Below are 25,256 nucleotides of genomic sequence, written 5' to 3'. Positions count from 1 at the left end.
TAAGATAAGATAACTTTATTTACCACTTGTACACCAGGGTACATACATAGGAATTCTTGTGCAATAAACACATAGAGTCAAATCAGAAATATACAGGTGATAAATAGTAAAAGATAAAGTGCACAAACAAGGTATAAAAAGTATAATAAATACAAGAATATAGGCTCCACCTGCAGGGCATTAAGAAGGTTTTTCACTTTATGGGTTTTGCACTTTAAATTGAAAGAGAAGTTTTCACTAGGCTATAGTTCCCATCCATGAATGTTAATGCCACATTTAGGCTCTTTGTATAGAAATCATCTCAGGACGGGACCCCCACGGTCTCCAGGGTAACGGGACTCCAGCTCAGGCATCCGGTGTGTTAATCTACTGGTCTGGATGCCATTGCATTAAGTAGACGGCGGAGGAGGCAGCAGCAGCAGTTGTCTCCTCTCTGGACATAATTTGGACTGTTTGCAATCTGTGCGTAAGGCTGCTAAATCTAATCTACTGGCCCTACAGTGGCTGCTGCTCCACACCAGTAGCCATCCATTAACCAGACTGCTGCCCAGCGCAGAGCCAGAGCGACGTCACGCGGCTGGGAGAGGGCGTCAGTGCGCCTTGACGAGCTCCACACACACACGCTGAGCCATGTTTACCGAATGGGGAGAGTTTGATCCGACTTGCAGAGCGCGCATGTGGACTGTCACCCTGTCCGGGACCGAGCAGACAATGAAGAGGAGCGACAGTTTCTCTCTGTGATATATCTCTAAGATGAGAGCCTTTGTGTTGAACCTGATGAGTTCAGGAGGATTTCGAAAGGGAACGATCACAGTTTACACAGAAGAAATGTCCACAACTGCAAGTCCAACCATCCCCTCCTCACAGCTGACATCGGATCAACTCACAGTGGTGGCTGCATCCTGTAAGTAAAACCTTTAAACTGTCTAATATACTAAAAAAAAAGAAAGAAGGATTTTGTTTGAAAAACATCTGTGTGGATACTGTTTTCCACGTGTCTGCTTCCTGGGTATTTGCATTTAATCTCTCCACATTGCAGCACTGTGATAAGGCTTGTACAAGATAATTTCTTTTTATAGATAGCGGCTAATTTTCACATATTGCAATCAAAGCTTTAATGACAGTTAATGACAGAATTAGTCTATTATTTTCCAGCTGTCATTGTTTTTGATAGACAGGTGCAGCAACAGAGGGAGAAATTACACCTTTAAGTGGAGACAGACTGTCAATCAAAACTGTTCAAAGTCAACCAACTTGCTAAACTTAACCACAGTCATAGATCTGAACTGTTAAAAGGACAAAACTCTTCTTTTTTAAGTTGTTTTGCAGCCAGAATTAAAAAAGAAACACACGGCCTGTCTGTTTAAGAGTGATTAACAAACATTTCCTTTTCTTCTGCTTCTCAAACAGTTTCTTCCCTGGTGTTCTTTGTGGTTATTGTGGTGCTGCTGTCCATTATTTACCGCAAGGATCTCCAGTGCTGCAAACTCCGCTCCTATCAGGGGCCACATGCAGATATGGTAAGAGGAAAAAAAAAACAAAAGGGAGAGAGTGCCTTTTGTGCTTAGTTTTCTTCTTTAAAGTGACTTCAGTTTTGATCCTGATCCAGCACAGTCGTTGAGAGAGGGGACCCGGGCTCAAAGGCACCATGTGCACTCAGTGTCGCGCCATTAAGAAGTGTCAAAATCAATTTGCATGGCTGTGGGAAAGGGACTACAATAAACTTGATATGATCATTGTCAGGCGATGGATTTGCCTCAGCTGAATTAGCTGCCCTCCAGAAATATCTGCCACAGTAACTCTAATGGAATTGGACAGAATTAGCACTTACCACGCATATTGATGCTACTTCAGCACCAGTCGTAATTAAATCACTGCAAATCAGATTTTGTTGCTAACATCAGCATACCAGGTGAAGCAAAACAACCTAATCTTAAAGGGTTTTAAGGGAGTGTGTGGCATTTTATATCATTTATTTTTTTCCACAAATCTTTTTATCAACTTGAGATAACTGGCTGAATGTGTGTGAAGCTGTAGGCGATACGGTATGAGGTGAAAAGGAAATGTAAACACTCCACCAGAGGTAACTTTTCATTGGTTGCCCATTCTCTCTCCTTCCTCTTCCTGACTTCTTTCTCACCTCTGTGAGTCCCAGGGGGGAAGTTGGAGTGTTATCTTCGGATTGCAGAGACGTAACCCGTCCTACCTCCCCCCCTTTAACAGACAGGAAGCTCTGTTCAGCTGTGGTTTTAATGGAGAAGTCCTGCTGTCACATTTAAGGAACTAACAGTGTGTTTCACTGGTACAAAGTGGCCACGCTGGCCTCTAGTTACAGCTGTGTCCGCACACAGTGTGGCTGATAAGACAACATTAACTTACCGTCAGGGTCAGTATAGTAAACTGCACATGACAAACTGTAAACACTGAATACAGAGTGCCAGTCTAGATTGATGGATACTGAATGGGCCTACTGGGCACAGGCCCAGGGGCCCAAGGTGTCAGGGGGTTTCCTGACCTTCACCTACAAAATATCAGATAAATTAACACATACTGAAAAGAAGAAGAGACTCAAAATGACCACAAGGAGACACAAATAAACAGAATGAAATGCAAAGGAACTGCATAGAGACACAAATCAACTACAAGGAGACACAAAAGGACTACAGAGATCCAAATGAATACTTAAAAAACCCACAAAACAAACACAAGGAGACACAAAATTACCTCATAGAAACCCCAAAAAACTACAAGAAGACACAAAATTACCTCACAGAGACCCAAACAACTACAAAAAGACACAACATTACATCAAAGAGACACAAAACAATCACGTGGAGACACAGAAGGACTACAAAGCAACACAAAACGACCAAAAAAGTCACAAAATTACTTCAAATAGACCCAAACAATTGCAAAAAGACACAAAACAGCCACAAGGAGACACACAATTACATCAAGGAGACACAAAACAGCCACAAGGAGAACAAAATTATTACAAAAACACACAAAACAACTACGAAGAGACACAAAATGACTACAAAGCTACACAAAACACCCAAAAAAGTCACCAAATTACTTCAGAGACCCAAATGACTACAAAACAGACACAAAATAAGTGCAAAGCAACACAAATCCACAAAAAAGGCCACCACAGAGTCTGTGTGTCTTGCTTCTGTGTAGGAGAAGTGATGGGGCCCTTTGCATAACTATGCCCCGGGGCCCATTGTGTCATAATCCGCCCATGGTCTGAGGACATTTAATAGTCATCAGATATTTTTCCTGAAACCTGATTCTTACATATAACTGACGTGTTCGATTGAAAAAGAATGAAAAGGCTTTTTTGTTTTTATTGTAAGGACAGAGAAAGTATCAGTTAGTCATTCCACAGGGAATACACACACACACACACACACACACAAACACTCTTTCATTGTGTTCCTATGGGACATTTCATGTCTCCAACTTCATCGTCACATACCTTTCCCTGCTTCAGTTTGCACCATGAATAGTGTGCACACCCCACAGTGGGTGTTGGGGACACAAGGGAGACAATGGATCTCCTTTAGGTTTGCGGTGGTGAAAAAGGCACACTGCCGCTGGGGTCCTCCCCCGACTTCAACACTGATTTTACACGGTTGTGCTTTTTCACACTGGCTGAATCAATGGCAGGAGACAAAAGGACAAGTCTCCTTTTTTTCTCTTTCTTGAGGACCTTTTTTTTTGCTTCTTAAAAGTACAAACCAACGAGGGAAAGTGACCTTTGACATCACCTTTTCAGTGTCGTCTCTCTCTATGAAATGATGTGAGGGTTATGGCAAAGGTCAGTAGAGTGCGTCACTCTGAGTGTGAGTGATGTCATTGTTTAACTGGCCTGGGAAAATGATATATCAGATATTTTTATACCACACTGATCTCCCACTTTTGTTGCCTCTTAGTCAGAGGACGTCTCCCCAGTAAAAGCAGCAGAAGTTGTTCTAACATCTCTTACCCTCATGCTGGATTCAAATCCCAGTCAGGCAACAAATTGACTTTTGTTGTAATGCCGCCCCAAATGACATACGAGGCTATAATGTGTACTGGAGTGTGCTCGTTAAGAGGTACCTGCTGCAGTTACAAGGGGAAAGAGGGACCACACGGTGTGGTTTGTTGCCTAGGGACCCTGGTGACACAGTAGGATGTCACATTGTTCTCCACACAAAGGAGACTCATTTAGACTCAAGGCAATTACCTAGTTTTCCCGGTAGTCTTTTTTTCAGGATTCTTGCACCTCATACAGTGACACACTGACAGGTCTTGTTTTAGAGTGGGTGGGACGGGGGAGGAGGCACGGAAATTGGAGGGTGGTCCTCTTATTGATTAGATAATTTATGGTATTGCTGAACCAGCCTGTGTCTACAGTGATTAAACAAGGCATGAACATTGGTCGATTGGGCTGAAATGAGTAGACTTCTTACCAACTGCAGCAGGATCCATAGTTAAAATATAAACTGAGGAATGCTTGTAATCAATAACTGAGGCTCTGCTCTCTGAGACACACTTGTTGAGGTTGTTACTGCTTTTATTACAGGACGCTCCTCCCCAGTACTACAGCAGCAGACAGACACTGGTGGGATCTCCTTGTCTAGAGCAGACTCAGATCATGGATGACAGCAACACTCAGGTGAGAGTGCATTAGCATCATCTGCTATTCAAAGTGTCAGTCTTCACATCTGTGTGTACTGTTGCAGCAGCTACACACACACACTCTGTTAAGGCTGGGCAATATGTCGATATTATACTGATACTGTGATATAAGATTAGATATCGTCTTAGATTTTGGATACCATAATATCCTAAGTGTTGTCCTTTCCTGGTTTTAAAGGTTGCATTAGGCCCCAATCACACAGAAATTGTTTTGCAGGTAGCAAAAAATGCCTGCTGCGCCTTTTTTATTGTTGCCAGGCAACAACCCCATCACCTTTTTACACTAACCTTCCCATGTAATCAATGTACACACTAATTAGTAGTTAGTTACAAAAATGGACAGGCATAGGGTACTTGCTGTCAGTCTGGTTGAGGGTGAGAGGCTGTCAGCAAATAGTTTGTTGGTCACAGGGAGAGACGGAGATCTGTGTGGGTACATGAGACCCTAAAAAACAGGGAGGATCATGGGGAGTACCACCAGTTGGTCCAGGAGTTTCACCTTGATGATGGCTGTTTCCAGGCATATTTTAGGATATGGGGCAGTTTGACAATCTATCCTCGGGCCGTATAGCTCTGGGTATTCAGCAACTGCTACCACCAGTTTCTCCTCCATCAACTGTAAACTTGTTGTCGTGACCACCACAGAAGGCCCGCCTCTCAAATTAACTAACTGGACAATGGGGAAGAAAGATGACACGGGGCACTTTCCCACTCTGAGTTGAAGTTTTGTCAACTCGAGGCGTTCAGAGTGCTCCAGCAAAAACACCAGGCCCCTAGAGAGCCGAAACATGAGGCGCATTTCAATGCAAAACCATGCATAAAAAGCCCCATTCTCATTAAAACAATTACAAAAAGCTGCCTCCAGCTGCTAAAAATGCTTTCTGTGTGATCGGGGCATTACAGTAAAGTGATGTAATTTTCTAAACTCACCAGACTGTTCTAGTTGTTCCTTTATTTGCCTTTTCATGAGGTGTGGACTCAAGCCATTGACTTGGACTTGAGTTAGACTCGTGTCACAAATTTGATGACTCTAGACTGGACAAAATTTAAAAAAAATCTTTGCAACTTGACTTGGACTTAAATACTTGATACCTTCCTCCAAGTCTGCAGATTAAAAAGTTTGTTGTTAAAAAAGCGTGCCAAGAATCAATTCATTTCCATAACACTATTCATTCCCAGCAAGTTGACTCTTAATTCTCCAGATGATACACTTTGTATGAACCAATCAGACAGCAGCATCAAGCTGCAGGAGAGAACCATGAAGAACTAACGTAATGTTATCAAGAGCTACCTGGAAAAAGTAATCCCAAAGATAATATTGTTCCTGTACGAAAACTAGTGATCAGTGGTCAACAAAAAACAGGTCAAAAAATTGCAGATGCAGACGCAACAACTGCCGACTTTGTCCAACATTTAAAACAAACAACAGTAATTCGCAGGTAACAATAACATAGTCAGCAAGCTAATGCTTAGCTAACATTAGCTTAACAGCTAAGTACTTTTTTAACAAAGTTGCTTTAACAAATAAATGAACATTTTAAAAGCCATTCAGGATTTTTGTAAATTGGTATTACATTTGTTAAAGTCAGTATTGTCACCTCACAGCAAGAGGTTTCCTGGTTTTAGCCCCAGGGTGGGGTAGCCCCTCTCTGTGGAGTTTGTATGTGCTCCCCGTGTCAGCGTGGGTTTTCTCTGGGTACTCCAGCTTCCTCCCACAGTCCAAAGACATGCAGGTTAATTGGTGACTCTAAATTGCCCGTAGGTGTGAATGTGAGTGTGAATGGTTGTCTGTCTCTATGGGTTACGGAAAATGAATGAATTTGTTGAAGGGAGCATAATTACCAATGTTACCATCTTGGCAACTTCCTCACTAGATATAGCAACTTTTCAGACCCCCTTAGATGCTTTATTTCTAAAAAAAAAAAAAAAAAAAAAAAGCAACTTGCAACAAATTAAGCAACTTCTTAAGACCATGAGAGAAAAGACAAAAGATATATTGTAATTCCTTCCTATGCACGCTGCTCAAAGCAAACACGGTCTATGGCTCTTGACGTGGGCTCTCTCTCCTTCTCTGCACTTGCATCATACAGTAGGTGTGGGACAGGCAGGAAGAAGGAGACGTGGGAGTTCAGTTGTAGTGAGTTTCTGTGGTTACGTTGACGCTCCCACTCTCTGGATCGGAAGCAGGAGAAAGTAGTGCACTATAGTGAAAGGGCCATTAGCTCTCATGCCACTGAAATGTTTTGTTTAAGGTTTTCCAATGACTCTAGAGTTGGCAACACTGATAAGGACTTGTTAAGGAATTGAAACTCAAAGTGTAGGGTGTAGGACTTGGGACTTGATTTTCGACTTGCTAGTCTTGACTTGAGCCTTGAGGGGAAGAGACTCACTTGAGACTTTTGTCTTGGTCCCACCTCGGCCTTTATCCACTTCGTCATTATCTCTATGTTACTGATGGTTATTTATCAAAACTCTCATTGTGTAAATATTTTGTGAAAGCACCAACAGTCAACCTAAAAATATCGTTGCGATATCAATATCAAGGTATTTGGTAAGAAATATTGTGATATTTGATTCTCTTCATATCGCCCAGCCCTACTCTCTGTTCCCTCTCTCAACACATGCTGTACACACACATATCACCACTGAAGTGAACATTTCAATGACTGTAGACTTAAAGTGGGTTCCAATGATCCACATAAATCCTCGACACATGAAGGCGTCTGCTTCCTGTCCCTCATAAGTGTCCCTCTGTGTTTGACCTCTGTGTGTCCCAGCAGGCAGGTCAGCTGTTCTACGTCGGCCTGCCCTCCAGCTACAGCCTGCCCACGCTGGAGACCCCCCTGCCGAGGCTCCCCTCCTATGAGAGTGTCCGAAAGAAGGACCGCCAGAGGCAGATCCACATGATGATCGCAGACCGCTTCGGCCTCAATGGACCCATTGTGACTGAGGTCGGCTAAATTAGGGATCAGGACTGTGTCACATCACTTGATACAGTCACAAACGCTTTGACAATGGAGTATTTCAGGTGCCGTTGTTAATCCATGGGAACAGAGAGGATATTTGACTCCTATTACAGTCTCAGAGAATGCCAAAGCTCATATAAACTCAGCTTATTATAAAGGCCCCTCATCTGTAGTTTCACAATGAATGGAGATAATAAGAAGCTGGCTCTTTCTATTATGACCTCGCCGTCATACAATATCGTAACAAGAGCTCGTTCAAAGATGAGATTGCATTCAGAGTGCGGTAAACAGGATGCACTATCAGCTCATCTAATGCTCGCTGCTGAATTGTGCTGGCGGCCGCGTTTCAAGGTTTTACCGTGTTGATCTTTCGCTGAGCTTTTGACTCGCACAACGCTTGAGCAAACAAGGTAATGAGAAAAAGGCACATCAAACATAATTAAAGCCTGCATCCTGAGTGCAAACAGGGCCCGGGAATGCAGCTTTGTGCTCCTGTCTTCTACTGTTTTTTTTCTTCTTTGACCTCCCCTTTTTTCCTTAATTAAATAGTCCTTAGGATGGCTGCCCATCTCCCACACACACACACACACACACACACACACACAAAGAGAGCACATTCACGCACAGTAATTTCCAGTCAACCCATCACCAGTCACTGAAAAACCTCCTTCCCCCCTTTTTAGACTGCGCTGGGAGTTCAACTGATGGCCCCTTAATTTAAACCTGTCTGTCCGGCAGCCAGAGGCAGGGTAGCAGTAAAACTTTGCGGCCTGGTGTGTGTGTGGTGTCTGTATCACACAGAGGGCAGGGTTGTAGGGTTGCTCTTGTCGCCCGAGGGTCCCCAAGCAATTAAAAGATAAGAAGACCCAGTTGGGGGAGTGTGAATCTGCCAGATGTGATCAGAAAGATAATCCACTGGAGAAAAATATGTTCCAGGCGGACGATATTAATTGGTAATGTAAATACAAACATGTTCCACTTATTTTTTAGGGATAGATATCAGACCTCAGGATGTTTTCCGAGCATCACTTTCATCCTGGGAAATAACATTTTCTGTCCGTGCTGAAGAATTTTGTGGTTATCACTTTAAGTGATTATACTGTTGTGTAGACTAGACAGGTAGCAAGGACAGTGTCCTCTAGCGAGAGAGGAAAAGCTCCATTAACGTTTGAAAAAGCATAAGAAGTCTTTATAAGGACCCAATATGAGAAGTTTCCTCAAGGGTTATGAAGTGAGCAGCAAGTTCATCTATTGTATCTTATTCAGTTGTACCCCATTACCAATGAAACTTCTTACTTCAGGTCTTTGCTTAAACTTGCATTACCTTTTTTTACCACTTGGGACAGTGCAACAAGATGTAAACACAATATCGCCATTATTACCTTATAAAATAATCAGCAAAATGTTGCCTGGAGACACATCCAGCAAGTGTGCAGATGTTTAGAGTTGTGTTTCCTTTAACCAGACGAATGTAAAGGCCCAGGCACGCCAAACCGACTTCAGAGAACCAGCGAAGGCCTCCTGCTGCGCCTGACGTTGCCTGTGTCACGGCCAAAAAGTTGCACATGAATACATTGCTAAACTCAAACCAACAGCCAACCAGCCTGTACATTATGCTCTTGCTTGAGAGGAAATTACTCTCCACACAAGCAGAAGGCGGTAGTCTGTAATCCTCATTCAAAAAGTGAAAACAGGAAGACTGTCTTGATGCTAATTACCCAGTTAGCACATTAACAACACAATCCAGTCATGCACCAGTGAACAATAACACAAACCATTACGAAACGTTTCTGCAAAAGAGTTCAAGAGCTAAAGAAAAAATAATCTTACCTCATGTGACAAGTTTGTTTTGGTCTAACTCCCTCTGGACTTTATCGCTTTGTTTACTTTCCTCACTTCCGTTTCTCTTCTTCTGTGATGACCTGAACTGCCAATCAGATTCACCAAAGGGCTCTGCAGTCACCGAAGCCGATTCAACATGCAGAATCAGCGGGGAAAAAAGCTGACTTGCGCCGATGAGGGCCAACGGTGTGGGACATTCTGACCCCTTTCGATGCGAAAGAGCAGCGGCTCTACTTCGAGCTCCCTCCATATGTCCAAGCTCCTTACCCTACCTCTAAGGCTGAGCCCAGCCACCCCACAGAGGAAACTCATCTCGGCCACTTGTATCCGTGATCTCGTTCTTTCAGTCACTACCCAGAGCTTATGACCATAGGTGAGGGTTGGGATGCTGATGGACCAGTAAATCGAAAGCTTCGCCTTCTGGCACAGCTCCCTCTTCACCTCAACGGTCCGGCGCAGTGCTAGCATCACTGCAGATGCCGCACCAAACAGCCAATCCATGTCATACTCCATCCTACCCTCACTCGTGAGCAAAACCCTGAGATACTTGAACTCCCTCACTTGAGGCAGTAACTGTCTCCCAACCTGGAGGCGAACCATGGCCTCAGATTTGGGGGTGCTGACTCATCCCAACCGCTATATACTCATCAACATCATAACAGTGTAAAAAAGAAACTGAAAATTATAGGCATCATAGACATAAACATTATGGCAGAACAGCTAAATGCATAACCGTTTACAGGTGTATCTAATAAAGTGGTGTATTTTTAAAACTGTTTTAAAACACCTGTCTTGTTTCTCTGCAGCCTCCTCCAACATACGAAGAGAGTATTCGCCAGTCTATGGAGCTGCCGTACAACATCCTCCCATCCAGTCCGGATGTCTGCCCTCCTCAGAGCATTTACACCAACACAGGGCCCGACACACCTCATCCAGTCAGCTCTGACACCAACAGCACTATTCTACCTGTGTGATTACCGAGCAAGCTTCTCAAGCTGGTTCATGAATGTGACAGACGTGTGATTGCTTTATATACAGATGAAAAACATCCCGACATGTTGAAGACTGGAACCTTCACACAAGCTGATTCAGATACCTCAAGACTGTGTTTATGTTGAGAGATGGCTGATGAAGGAGCAACCAAAGAGGAGCTTCAGGAAAGGACACCTTTGGCTTGGCACGTTTGAATGTTAAAACACTTTGTTACTGTACATGCTAATGAATTTAGAGAATCACTGGATATTTACATTTACTGAGGTGGCTGGTACATCTTGAAAAATAAATTTGAGGACTACAGGACTTAAACCAAAAAAGGGAACCACTATTTACTTTGTTGATTATACTCTGTTAGTTCAGTGGTTCCCAACTGGGTCATTGGTCCATTCTGAATGGACTGCAAGTGACTCACGAATGTGTCAAGTTTGTAAAAAACACACTTATTTACTTATACAGTAAATTTGTGGCACAGAGCTTTTATTTTGAAGTGCCATTTCCTGCTGTCAATTCAGTGACTAATGGACAGTAACTTTACAGAGACAGCAAACTAGCTGGACAACATGGCCAAATGCAAGTATGATGCTTAATATATTAAACTGTGTGGACCTTGAACTAATGACTAAGGAGAAATCTGGACCTGGTGGCTGGACCAGTTGGGAACCACTGTGTTAGTGAACATTTGTCCTTTATTGAGACCTCATTGCCTGGTTTGTAAAGTTATCTGAAATCTGTTTGTTTCTGTACCCTGCCGAGGCTGAGCCATACCGCCATACAGCATGTGGTTCAGCCTGGGAGAGGGAAAATATTAAAAGGTGCTAATGAGAGTGCCTTCCATGAAGTTATAATGAGATATTACAACAAATGCATGTTTGCTTTTTACCCCTTTGCTTATTTTTTATTTTGACAGGACAGCTTACCCCAAAATCAAAAATACATATTGTTCCTCTCACCTGTAGTGCTGTTTATCAGTCTAGATTGTTTTGGTGAGTTGCTGAGTGTTGGAGATATCAGCCATAGAGATGTCTGCCTTCTCTCCAGTATAATGAAACCAGATGGCACCCGGCTTGCGGTGCTCAAAGCACTAAAACAATACATTTGAAAAACTCAACAGCAATGTCTCTTTCCAGAAATCATGACCTGGTTACTCAACTTTCCAGAAATCATGACCTGGTTACTCAAGATAATCCACAGACCTTGTTGTGAGCAGTTTCACGTAGGAGCTATTTTCTTTCTACCAAACTACACCACCGTATCATAGCACAGAAGGATGTGTGCATCTACTCATGGACGAGAGGCAAGATTTAAACATAAATGGCGTCCTCCTCAGCTGAGCTGTAATGTTAACTAGCTCAGTTAGCTCCAGTTTCCTCAACCCTGTTCCCTAGACAAGATACTTTCATGGTCTTCATTGTTAACTGGAGATAATTTCCTTGTCTTATAAAGATACTCATAACTGCACAGTGACAACTATGTATAAGGATATTTTTGATACAACCAGTTTTTCTTAGTAAACACTGGTTATTGTTTCTGTTGCCTTTCGCTGAAGTCTTTTTGTTTGATAGCACAAATGATGTAAGCAGCGCTATCAATGCACTGCACAGCAACTGAACAAGTCTACGGACTCTGAATCAAAAGGTCTTTGGATAAAAGACCTTTAGAGACCACCAATACTACCGTCACCACTAAGATCACATTCACGTGTTCTGATTTACACCCTAATTCAACTTTTGCACATGTTCTGCTCATGTTCAGCTTGTTCATAGTTTTCTTGTGATGTGTCGTCATGTATCAGTGCCTCTAAATTTAACAAAGAGCAAAGTGGGAATTATGATGTTACGGTAATAGTGACTCTTTTCCTCTTTCTGTTTGGTTTGTTTGATCTATTTACAATTATGTGTCCTCACCAGGAAGTGTAGTCCTGAAACAAATCACTTCCATAACTTTAAGAAAATAAAAAGCCAGCTCAGTGGTGCTAGTTCAGCTAGCAGTAGATGCACGCTTCCTTCTGCGCGGTGGTACAGGTGGCAGGTGTAATTCGGTAGAAAGAAAGTAGTTCCTACATGAAACCTCTCACAACAAGGTCTGTTTAGGTCATAATTTCTGGGAAGAAACAAGCTTTTCAGAGATATTTTAGCGCTTTGAGCACCACAAGCCGAGTACTATCTAGTTCCATTGTATTTAAAAGATTCGACTGATATCTCCAACAGTCTGCAACTCACACCAAATTGACCTACTGTCATAAATAGCGCTACAGGCAAGAGGAAAAATATGTATTTTTTATTTTGGGGTGAACTGTCCCTTTAAGGCAGATCAGACTCTCTCTGATTTCTCTCTCTCATATAGCCAGGACAGAAACATTGATTTCTTTGTTCTGATCTTAAAAAAAGGCTTGGAGGTGTAGAGTGAAGCAGAGTGAATGTGAAATGAAAACAGCGGAGAAATACCAAGTTCCTTGTCGAGACCTATCACACAGAGTTATTCTCTGAAATCTGCCATGAACACATGCCAAATGTTTGTCCTGCACATTGTCATGTTCTGTATTTATTGAAAAGAAAAATGATTGACTCCATTGTTTCTGAAAACAAGAGTAATAAATACTTTTATTGTTTTGTTGATTGACTATTCTAATTATACAGCAGTGGCACATGAATACATATGCATACTTAACAGACATGAGAAGATCACTGTGTGGCTGGCTTTTGATAGTGCTGTTACATTTCCAGGACTATGTGTGAGCTTGTGTGAAAAAGACAGAAAAGAAACTAAAGGCAAATTCAAAAGGAGACTTTTTACCAACTAATTCCTCCTCAGCTTTTTTCTATGTTCTTTTACTTGTTAAAATTAATTTGCAGAGAAACGTCTGACCCTTGTTTCACCCCGATTTTAATTGAAGCTCCTTGAATGTCTCTCCATTTTTTTGCAGCTCTTATGATCTTTTTCTGTCCGCGCCTCAGCTAGTACTGTTGATATTCAAAAATAAACTACGGCACTGTAATAATGAGACTGCACATTATCAGGAATTTGGCTCAGTAGTAGAAATGATTAGAGAGAAAATGGATAAACAAGATTCCTAAAATGTATCGTCACATATGCTCTCAATATCTAATGAGCCACAATCACATTTACTTTGCTGTTTATTCTCATTTCACAGTGAGGTGTGGGGAACAGTTAGGAGCACTGAACACTATAAAAAATAAGAACATGTTTTTAGTCTTCAGCTTGTTTTGAGCAGCAAGATTTTTTGTTAACATCTTCTATTTAACAGTGGATCATATGACCATGTTTAATGTGGGTAATTTCAGTTGAACACCCAGTCGATGTCCACAGGCTGTGGAGCCTGCAGGCAGGATAGTGTCAGCAGTCATTCACTTTGACTAACAAGACAAAGATATCACTGTTCGTGAAGCTCTAAAATTACCCAAATGAAACATGAGTCTCATATTAGTCCACAAACTGTGTTGTCCTTTGTCAAATTACAAAATGTGTTTGCACTAGTGGTGTCACAGTATACCAGTGTTAGTGTTAAAGGGATAGTATAGATTTTTTGAAATGGGGTTGTGTGGAGTATTTATCCATGGACAGTGTATAACATACAGTAGATGTCAGTCGGCACGCCCCCACTTTGGAGAAGCAGGCTGGAGTCTGACATGGAAGCTAATGTACTGCTGTGGAGGGGTCAGCAACAACGCGTAGTGTAGCCACCTAAAAAAACAACATACGTTTGATTGTATGGTGAATTTAGAATATTTTCACAGCTTTGCCTTAATGTCAGATTTCCAACAGGAAAATGGGGCGGTTATATCGCTCTCCTCAAAGCCAGACTCCACTGAGAAAAATAGTGATTTAACACTGCTGCTGGTCTACTGCTGCCTTGAGGAGTTATTTCTTTGTATTATTGTGTGACTTTGGTGTCACACAATATTACAAACAAACTAACCAATCAAAGCAGCAGTAGATCAGCAACTCCTGTGTACAGTCAGCTAAAATTCCTGTTTTTGTCAATGGAATCTGGTGGTTTAGATGGGAGCATAGATGGGGAAGTGAAGCTGATAACGTCTTCCCCGTAAGAATGGGCTCTCTGATGGAAAGGTAAAGCAATGACAATACTCTCAATATAGCATATAAACTAAATAGATTTTTTTAGGTGGCTAAAATGTTTTGTTGCTGAACCCTCCACAGCAGTACATTGCTTAGCTTCCATGTTGAACTTCAGCCTGCTTCTCCAAACTGGGGGCATGCTGACTGACATCTACTGTATGTAATACACTAACTATGGATAAGTAACCCATAGATCCAGACTGATAGCATTATTGTTTTTATTGTATTTCATCTTATTTTATTTTATTTAAATTATTTTTACTATTCTATAGATATTGCAGCAATGTCGTTTTTAGGAACTCTTTTGGTCACAATAATTGTGTAAAAATCTGATATTGTGCCTTACCTATTTTCCACCTATTAGAAGAAGACCAATGTTTTTATCTTTTGTTAAAAATCTGAATATCTTCAGCTGTTTCAATCACATTCAGTCACATAAACAATAATTATATGAGCCTAACCTTTGAATTATAAATAAGCAGTGGACCTACAATGTTCCCTGTGTCAACATTTCACTTATCAAATCTATCATTAAGCCAGAGGGGGGCAGCAATCTAAATTAACATCATTGTGAACCTGTATCAGGCTTAAAATTAAGATACCATCATCACTTCAAGTTTTGCTGCATTATTGGAAGCATTCTGATACAAGACAGACATGTAAATAAGGTAGAAATACAACACTGTAAAAGTTTTCCATCACATGCAAAAGTCCTGCATTGAAAATATCACTCAGAAGTTACAACTAATTACAACAATTGGTGTCACTTGTACACTAAACTCAAGATATAGATTAATTCAGTTCAACTTTTTTCATTAGACTTACCTCACCTCATCCAAGCTTCACGGGTTTAACCCCAATTTCTCACCCCTTTGCTTCAGACGTGGTCCACCTGAGGGCACTTTCCTTCATTCCACCTGGCAGTGTAGTAAATTATGAGGCTTTTGGCAGGGGATCTGTGATGCCTCACCCTCATCTGGAAACACTTTCCCAGTGGATCCAGAGGTATGCCTCTTGGGCAACCTCTTAAATTCTAATATCAGACATAGCTATTCCATCATACAGAAATCCTTTTGGCTATTTCCAAAGAATTGCAATGAGGTGGAAGTCAGATCTGCCATCACCTGTTGGATTATGGCTCTTAGAAGTGAACAGTTGCATAGAGTAAATAACTTGACATTCTATTTCTAACAGCTCCATCTCTCAAAGAAACAATATCTGTTATGTATTTGACTCAACTCTCATCTTTACAGTCAACATCTCTTGATGTATTGAGAGGCGTGGCAGGTGGTCTTGAATTTACAATATACAGATGCTGAGTGGTCAGATATATTCTCGAGAATACACACCTCATCAATATGTGCCAGGCACGGCCTGATTCAATTCAAGGTGGGACACAGACTTCATCTCTCTAAAGTCAAAATCTCAAAAATGTACCCCACGGAGAAGACTCTTGTGTTGTGATAGATGTAAAAGTTCCCCTGCAACACTAGCTCATACATTCTGTTCCTGCCCAGGTCTCTCTTAGTTTACTGGTTCTCCATTCTGAAGCCCTTTCCAAAATACTCCAGATCCTCTCACGGCATTTCTTGGTATTCAGTGTGAAAACAGTCACCTTCCTAGGGAACAGTAAAATTGTATTGCTTATGTCAGCCTTTGAGCCAGAAGACGTATATTATCTAAATGGAAGCAGGTGACCATGGGGTTAGAGATACGTTGCAATTTTTGGAGCTTGAAAAGATATGGTTTTCTTTACAAGGACTCGAGGACAGTTTTAATAGTGAATGGCAACCTTTTATTACATATCTGCTTGATCAGCTGTGAGGCTGTTGTACTGTTGGTTCTCAACATCTGCTGCAGAGCCTTAAATCGCAGGCATGCGTGTGCACACATATACGCACACTTTGTCCGTTATGTTGTTCCCTTTTTTATGGGGGCACATTATTATTTGAAGTTGGATTTTATGTATTTTATCTGACTGTTTGCTCCCAGGGGGTGTATACATGTTTTCTACAATGTGGACACAAATAAATAAAGTGGGAAAAACAAAACCCCATTTGATATGATGAATGTGTACACACACCTCCAACCTCATGAACAAAGCCCCGCCCATTGGGTCTTGGGTTGTTGGAGTAGCAGGTGGTGGCCTCCATCAGTCAGCCCCCTCTCCAGGGTCTGGGGGCCACTGAAGAAGCGGAAACCTCTGCTATTTCATTTCATTTTTAATTTATTGAATTTAATTTAAGGAGAAGACAGAGGAGAGGTGGAGGTGGAGTGGGGTTTGGGAGAGAGCGACTTTTAAAAAAATGTATTTCTTCGTTTTTATTTATTTATTTTTCTGTCTCCCTTTTCCTAATTTAAGTTTGCTTAATCTATTTGCACCCATGGCTCTTCCCACCATCAACATACACAATACCAATATGCCTGTGTTTGTCATTAGTGTTAATTGTTATCTTACACCTGTCTTGTCTGCCACATAGTGTTGTCCCTGTCATGTCTTTCACTTGTTTTGTTCCCCAAATCACCTAATTAAAAAAGGATGGGTGGTGTTTTCATACATTTTGGTTTGTACATGTAATATTTGGCCATAATGATAATTGTGTCAGTCCACAGATTTTCTCTTCTTGTTTTCATAATAACTACTCCACACATTACATCCACATTTTTCATCTGTTTGTTCTACCAAAATAAACCTACACCTGCGTCAGTAACAGCGTCATCATCACCTTACAAACATGGCCGCTCGCTTCGTCCACATCAGAACCTCGTTCGTCACTGACGGAGAAAACCGAACGTTCCCGAGCAGCCGACCGTCAGTCTGGCATGTAAACAAGGTCAGACACTGCAGCAGCTCAGTCCAAACACTTCCTCCACACACGGACGGCTGTTTGCTTTCACAGCAGGAGAAGAAGAAAACTTCTTAACCACACCTGTGAGGAGAAAGGTGAGCTTGTGCGTCATTACTCGTGCGCGTTATTATCTACCGTGTGTTATTTGTTGTTGTGCAGGACGCAGTGCAGTTGTGACGTTATCAGTATAAATGTGTAAAACATGTTATTGTGTTGCATGCACAGCTGCAGGTGCACCAGTTTGCAACGTTTTAAAAAAGAGTCTGACTGCAGCTATAATCCAGATTTGCCGCAAAGTCACGAGACAAGTGTGTGTTTACCTCCTGCGCAGTCAGCCGGCCTCTAACTGGGTCGCTCTCACACTGCAAAAACTGCATGGTCATGTTTTCCCACGACATTGGAAAACCTTTGTAATGGTGCATCTCCTTTTTCATTCGCCCTGGGGCTTGATTTCACTCTCTGCAATTCCAATATCTTCCATTTACTTATGCAAAAATGCAGTTTAGTGCATTTTGGCCCACTGCATATATTAACCACATTCAAAATCGAGGCTGATCTGATGTGCTGCAATTTTTTTTTAATTAACCTGCATAACTTTTCATAGCAGGACTGTGTTTTATAAGACTGCAGATTATAGTTCCACAGAAGTAAATGGGGTCAAGTGACATGCTCAGCGCAGAAAGGCTTTATTTATGCATCTAATCACCCACATCATCCTGAAATCCTGCTCAAACTGGTCATCCCAACGGCTCCAGTGCCAAGCAGACACTGCAGACTGAGCTCATGCATCTTTCTGCAGATGACGATGGTGAGAAAGTGGGTGAGGGGGACAGAGAAGAGAGTCACTAACCAAGGACACACTCAGACAGGCAGCTGGACGTGTGCAGGCCCAGTCACGTTTCCATTCTGCTCCAGTTAATGGTCACTGATGTGTTCTGTGGACTCTGATACGACCTCCTGATGGACCTGTTTATGTCTCACCGGAGATAATTTGACTTTATTAACTTTATTACTTAATGTCTGCTGAAGTCAAGGACATGACATCCCTCACTTTTAATAACTTGTTGTGATCACACTCGGGTGTTATGTATTTGTGCCATGTGAACTTTCCATCACGTGTCTAATGATTTACAGCACACAACTTGCTGGTGTTATGGAGATAAACATTAGCAGTGATCCAGTTTAAAGGCTGAGTGATGCGACAGATCTCACCAGAGAGTCGACTAATATGGTGGAAGAAGTGCTCAGATTCTTACGTAACACTTGAAATAACATCTAAAAAATACTACAAATATAATGTTACTGAAGTAGAAGTGTAGAAGTATTATCAGCACTATGCAGAATGGCTACTTTCCAAGTGTTATTATTATTAGTAGTATTATATTTTTCTGTTTTTAACACCAATGAATACATGAAAGGCAAAGCAAGGTATATTTATTTATATCACACATTCATACCCAAGGTGTTGTACATATTTGTATGGTCAATCCAAAGTTCATTATAGCCCAGTCACAAAGCATGCCTCAAAGGACTGTGCCAGTCATTTCCGTTCAATTTCAGTTTTATCTGTAAAGTATCTGTATATGACAAGAAATAATTTGCCTCAGAGAGCTTTACAACATACATCATCCCTCTGTAGGTATAGGAGCATTTTAATGTTGTAGTTCATCAGTGTGGAGCCAATTTTACTGGGTCTATCAGTTGTAAACTATATCATATAGGCATATCATGTGGTTGTTTTTTTAATGTAATAAACATGGATGGATTACTGAACAGGCCTACTGGGCACAGGTCCAGGGGCCCAAAGTGTCAAGACCACTATCTGCGATATGACATTGGAATTAACATGTACCAACCAGGAGTTAACAAAAAAGACAACATAGAGATGCAAAGAAAGTGCAAAGAGACACAAAGTAACTACATAAGGGCAAAACAAACACAAAGACACAAAATGCCAAAAATGACCTCAAAGAAACACAAAATATGTACAAAAAGGGACAAAACAACCAAAAAGAGACACAAAATTCCCTTAACACCCACAAAATAACTTATAGCGACACAAATTGACCAAAAAGGACAAAATTACCCATAAACCCATGAAATTACCTCAAAGAGCCTCAGAAGGACTACAAAGTGACACAAAATAACTTAAAAAAGAGGCAAAACAATTAAAAAGAGACAAAAAATACAGCACAAAAAAACTGCATAGAGACTCAGAACAACTACAGAAGAGGCAGTGCAAATACAAATAGACACAAAACGACCAAAAAAGACACTAAGGGTGCTTTAACTCCTGCAATGTTTGGTTCAGTTCAATCGAACTCAAGTTCATCTGCCCCCTAAGTGCAGTTCATTTGGGCAGGTGTGAACACAGCAATCACACTCAGGTGCGCACCAAAACAACCAGACTGAGACCCTCTTGAAGAGGTGGTCTCAGTCTGGTTACAAACGAACTCTGGTGCAGTTCNTCTTCAACGTTTGGTTTACTTCCTGGATTTTTCCCACATGGAAATTCTGACCAATTAAGAGGAGCTTTCTCACACAAGACATTTGATCTGGTCCGCTTGTATATGCTGCCGTGAGAACACAAACCAACTCTAGGCAGTTATGCAACTTTGTGACAAAATTAGTCCCTGATTGAGACCAAAGCAAGACAACTCTAGGTCTGCAAGCACCCTAAAGGCAGAAGAAACTGCAAAAGGGAGCACAACAACCAAAAAGAGACACGAAATGACTACAACAATGAAAAAAAAGCAAACATCACAAAGTCTGTGTGTGTGTTTTCAGTCCTATGCAGGAGAGGTGTTGGGGCCTTTTGCATGTCTGTGCCCAGGGCCCTGTTGTCTCATAATCCGTCCATGGTAATAAGCTGTAACTAGACATGTGGAGTGGAGTAAATAGGACAATATGTCCCTCTGAAATGTCGAGTTGAAGTATAACGTAGCATTAAATGGAAATGCTCAAGTACAAGTTTATTAAAATTATATTTAAGTACAGTACTTGAGTAAATGCACTTAGTTATATTCAATCACTGCTGATCTTTGCTATAGCAGTGTAACTTTTACTGTCCAGTGTCGAAGTGTCGAAACTGCTAACAAGAACAAATAATGGAGTTTGTCTAGACTAACATGTATTTGTGCTTATTCACCGTAGAACTCTACAGACCAGCCAAGATGATGCAGTGTTTTCACTTCATGGTGGAGCCGGCCAAAAACTTAACGGCCAAGATAAAGGTAACACTTATGTGCACTCTCAAAATCAGAATAAACCCTAAACATTGTGTGTTTAATGTGCAAACCTGTTTTTTTGGGTCACATTGATACTTAAACATACGGTTGACATAACGAAACTTTAAAGCACCATGTGACTGCACACATTTCTCCTTTCCTGGTTTAATTAAACAAAAGCGAGCTGCTGTGAGAGTCTGGCAGGGAGGGCTGTCTTTCTTTTCTGCTGACAGCAATGGAGCCACGATGTGAATTTTAATCAGCCTGAGTGAACCCCTCCTTTCTAATCTGACCTTATTACTCTCTCAGGCACTTGTAAAGCAGCACTAAGTGTCCTCCAAATGTCTTTTTTTGCTGAGAACTCTTTCCTTTCCAGACACTTTCCCACAAAAAATCCTTTAATTTTTAATTGTCTCGCAGGAATCTCACAAGAGAGCGAAGAATGGGAAGAGGGAGCCTCTGGACGAGGATCAGCTGTTTGTTGTGGATCTGGCAAGAGATCTGAGCCGAGTGTGCCAGGTAACAACTCACTCACGAAACCACAAATTATTTAATCAGACCTCTAAAGAAAGTGCTTGTCTTTACCTCTCTGTCTGCCTCTCACCAACCCCATATTTCCCTCTCTTGTCTCACTGCTCTGCATCTGTAGCGGTCAGCAGTCTTGGAGCACATCTGGAACCTTGATGACACCTGGCCAACGGCTCTGTGCAGGATGATCATCCTACAGTGGGCCTCCATGTTAGAGAGCAAGGTGCTTATCTGAGAAACTCATCCATTTCCACAAGAGAGTTTAGGGACAGAATATAACTATACTTACATACATTTGTACAGTATTGAAGCCCATTTATGCCAGTGTCATGAAAAAAGGTCCTAGAAGTCATTATCCAAAATAATGATAGAGTTTCTTAAAGTAATAAAAACATTTAATAACTTATTTTTTGACACTAAGTCATTATTTTTGAAAGACCTAGTAATTATATGGGGTATAGAGTGTGCCAGTAAACCCGGAACTTTGTTAGCGCTTTTAGCACTTCCGGTTCTCTCGTCTAAAAGTCAATACGTTTTTTGAATGGGATTTTGGTAAAATGCCTCAAATAAGGTCTGTGGTTAACAAAAGCTTAAGCGAGTTTCAGGTTTTGTTCTATGACATAAAACACGTCAGTAAATACCCTACTTGTGAATTTTGAAGCTTTTACGTGTCGTAAAAAAGGCGGTTGCTAACAAGTTGCTCAATACGACTACAAACCCTGTCGGGGACATTAAACATCATCACCCCCGAACAGGCGAGAGTGCTGGCAGTCCGCCATTACAGCTTCTTATTTAGCTTAAACAGTCCGATTTCCCCATTATACAATGTTTTTAAAATAAAGCGGCCGAAATCATTTGAAAGCTTAGTGGCGGTGACGTCAAAAGTCATGCGACCATGAAGTAGTCATGTAGTCCGTTAAAGCCTAATGTTAGCTTTTTACTTCTGGCGATCGCATTTAAGCTTCAAATGAGGTATGAAAGGTGTTCATATGTGAAGATTATCTCGCTGCACAAAAAACCTGTAAGTATCATAAACTTGTGTTAGCCACGGAGCTTATTTTCTGACATAATCCAAAACGCTATGCAAAAATCACATTCACTTTCTCTTCCGGGAACCAGCGCGATGCTAAACCTCCGGGTTTTGACGTCAGCCCTGGCACACTCTATTAAGTCTTTATTTTGCAACATCAAGTCTTGACATCTTATGTCGAGAATGAGATACTTAGTCAGTATTTTGCGACACCAAGTCATTTTTTTGTGATACTTAGTCATTATTTTGTAACATCAAGTATTAATTTTGAGAACATTTCTCATTATTTCGAGATACTAAGTATTTTGTGACACTAAGTCATTTTTTGAGGTATTAATGTTTGTGTGTGCAGAAGAGGCCCATGCAGACAGATGGCTGGCCAGAGATGGATGAGGTCAAACAGCCTGATATATTTAATGAGCAGGACCTGCTGCAGGCCAAAAATGTGATCCTCAGCTGGGTCAAGGACCTGAGAGCTCAGCCTGAGGTGGGAAGTTTAAATATACCATTAACATTTCATGCTCACCTCACTGTGTTTACTCAATGGACACATTTTATTCACACTGATCTCCTCACAGCAAAGTGTGTGGCCTGGCGAACCTGTGGCAAAGGTTCTGGAGGACATGCAGTCAGCCTGGCGCTGGGGCCGTGCGCCCAACCTGCTGACTGCCATGGAGCTAGTTTTTCTGACGTTACTGGTGCAGCGCCCAGATAAGGTAAAAGAGCATGCTGAACTGCTTGTGTATTATCGGTACTGTGCAGGTGTAATGCAAAGCTTTTTGGTGTGTCCTTGCAGGATACCATCCCGCAGCAGTGGCTCATGTGGAAGCAGAAGACTCAGAAGATTGGTTAGTAAATTAAACCTGAGTTAAACTGAATTAATTGTAAATTTGGACTTTATTTCCTTATGATTCTTTTATTATCTCCATCCAGGTGCCATATCCTACATTCCTCAGCCAGGTGAGTGACACTCTATATGTACATGCATTTAAAACCAGTACATACACCTGCTTCACTGATTTCGAGTTACATTCTGACTGACTGCTTGCTGTTGTAATCAACACTGTAGTGCTCTTTGTAAGGACAGCCATTGCTTTGGCTAAACATATATATTAAACTGTAGTTTTGCACCATCTGTCTGTCCGTACGTTCGTGCATCCATCCATTCATCCAGGCATTCATCCATCAATTTGTCCATCCGTCCCATTTTTATAAATGCGACATATCAAGAGTATCTTCAGGGAATTTCCTCAAATTTGGCATAAACGTCCACTCGTACTCAAGAATGAACTGATTAGAATTTGGTGGTCAAAGGTCAAGGTCACTGTGACTTTGCATCCTTCTCATTCTCATATATCTCACATATCTCCAGAACACCTGAAGGGAGTTTCTTGGAATTTGACACAAACATCCACTTGGACTGTAGAATAAAGTGATTAGACTTTGGTGTTCAAAGGTACAAGGTCAAGGTCAGTGTGCCCTTGTAAAACATGTTTTTGGCCATAACCCCAGAATTGATTTGCTAATTATGACAAAATTTCACACATTGTATATTCAGAAGGTCAGCTTCACTCTGACATCATAGTGTTCTGCAAAAACATTTTTTAGGCCATTACTCAACATCCTGACTCAGGAACAGAAGGGGAGACATTTGATCAGATACTGAATTGGTGACACTAATCTTGGGTGTCCATCTTAAAACTGAGCTGATAGTAGCCTATAAATCTATGCTGTTGGGGGGAAGATGTGTGTGAAGCATGTATGTGTTTCCCAGACGTTGATGTACACTGTAAGTGCAACTTGACTGGTTTGCTACTCTACAGTAGCCCTTAACAGACAAACTAAAAACCAGCTCTTGTTAGAGTTTCTCCTACACAGTTGGCACACTGGAGAAGTTTCAGTTTTGCAGCCTCACCACTAGATGCCACTAAACTCCGCACACAGGTGTCAGTAGATAGAGGCTGTATAACCAGTATTAAAAGTCTCTGTTTTTTGTTGCAGTGTGGGATTGGATCACAGATGCTGCAGGTACAGCATTCATTGTATCAAATGATCAGGCAGTATGATCTTTACCAAACCTGTCTGGTAATTTAAACCATGTTACTTTGGTCTCTAGTGGAGGTGACTCTGGATCTGGACACAGCCAACCCTGACCTGCTCATCTCCACTGATGAGAAGAGGATGCGCTGTGGCTTCGAGAGAAAGGATGTCCCCAACTACCACCAGCGCTTTGACGGCTGGTGGTGTGCCGTCGGTGTGGAGGGCTTCACCTCAGGCCGGCACTACTGGGAGGTGGAGGTAGGCGAGCGGGACTGGAGGCTGGGCGTGGCCAAAGAGGTGGCCCTGAGGAAAGGCTTCAAGTCCCTGAACACAGATACGGGTTACCTGAGCCTGCGGCTGGAGAGGGGCACTGAGCTGAAGGCGCTGACCGTTCCCTTCACCTCCCTGCCGCCTGGCCTCATCCCCCGCAAGGTGGGCATCTACCTCGACTACGACCGCGGCCAGCTGTCCTTCTATGACGTGGACAAACACTTGCACATTTACACCTACAACGAGAGCTTCGATGACAAGCTGTTCCCCTTGTTTGGCACCGTGGAGATCATCAAGGATCTGGTGATCAAGTCTCCAGCAGCTAAGAGCCAGTGTCTCTGCCCCACATCCTGCCTCTGGGGTTGAGTTTCCCGCTGTCACCTCTTCCTTTAGAAGCCAGTAGATATCATAATAAAGTATAACAAATGGTTATATCCTAATCACTGGGAGGAATCAGAGATCCTGATGTAAAAGACCATCATTTTGCTATTGAATAGCTCCACTGTATGACCACTCTCTATCCTGCTGTTGCTGCTGCTGCTTTAATGTGATCGTTGCGTCCACCTCCTCACTGTAGAGTAACAGTGCTACTCTTCGCTCACACACATAATGTATTTTCATATATTTGAAAGGAAACCTATAGTGTTAATGTCATGTATTGTGCAATATTAACCCTGCAGTAAGAATGCACTTCTGTGAATGATTAATAAACCAAATCCATGTCTTA

The 25,256-nt window shown here is 41.8% G+C and overlaps 2 protein-coding genes across 3 annotated transcripts; both read left to right on the top strand.

Annotated features, from left to right (window-relative positions):
- Positions 1 to 389: 389 nt before the first annotated feature.
- On the top strand, positions 390 to 11,598 carry LOC126405046 (uncharacterized). Of its 2 annotated transcripts, none has more exons than XM_050068562.1 (5): positions 390 to 904; positions 1,411 to 1,520; positions 4,568 to 4,660; positions 7,464 to 7,634; positions 10,298 to 11,598. In XM_050068562.1, exons 1-5 carry the CDS (start codon positions 754 to 756, stop codon positions 10,463 to 10,465), a joined length of 693 nt encoding a protein of 230 aa, XP_049924519.1. In that variant the 5' UTR covers positions 390 to 753; the 3' UTR covers positions 10,466 to 11,598. The 2 variants fall into 2 exon arrangements, with proteins under 2 accessions (XP_049924519.1, XP_049924518.1); XM_050068561.1 differs by having other exon boundaries at positions 7,461 to 7,634.
- Positions 11,599 to 17,374: 5,776 nt separating this feature from the next.
- On the top strand, positions 17,375 to 25,256 carry si:ch211-120g10.1 (butyrophilin subfamily 3 member A3). The gene is made up of 10 exons (XM_050068559.1): positions 17,375 to 17,529; positions 20,588 to 20,667; positions 21,082 to 21,180; positions 21,311 to 21,412; positions 22,572 to 22,706; positions 22,798 to 22,935; positions 23,016 to 23,067; positions 23,153 to 23,179; positions 24,221 to 24,247; positions 24,336 to 25,256. The coding sequence occupies exons 2-10, from the start codon at positions 20,608 to 20,610 to the stop codon at positions 24,893 to 24,895; spliced, it is 1,200 nt and encodes a 399-aa protein (XP_049924516.1). The 5' UTR covers positions 17,375 to 17,529; positions 20,588 to 20,607; the 3' UTR covers positions 24,896 to 25,256.

This window comes from Epinephelus moara, chromosome 18 (assembly GCF_006386435.1).
Source record: "Epinephelus moara isolate mb chromosome 18, YSFRI_EMoa_1.0, whole genome shotgun sequence".
Lineage (NCBI taxonomy): Eukaryota > Metazoa > Chordata > Actinopteri > Perciformes > Serranidae > Epinephelus > Epinephelus moara.
Note: the sequence above shows the minus strand (reverse complement) of the source record. Positions and strands in the feature narration are given on the sequence as shown.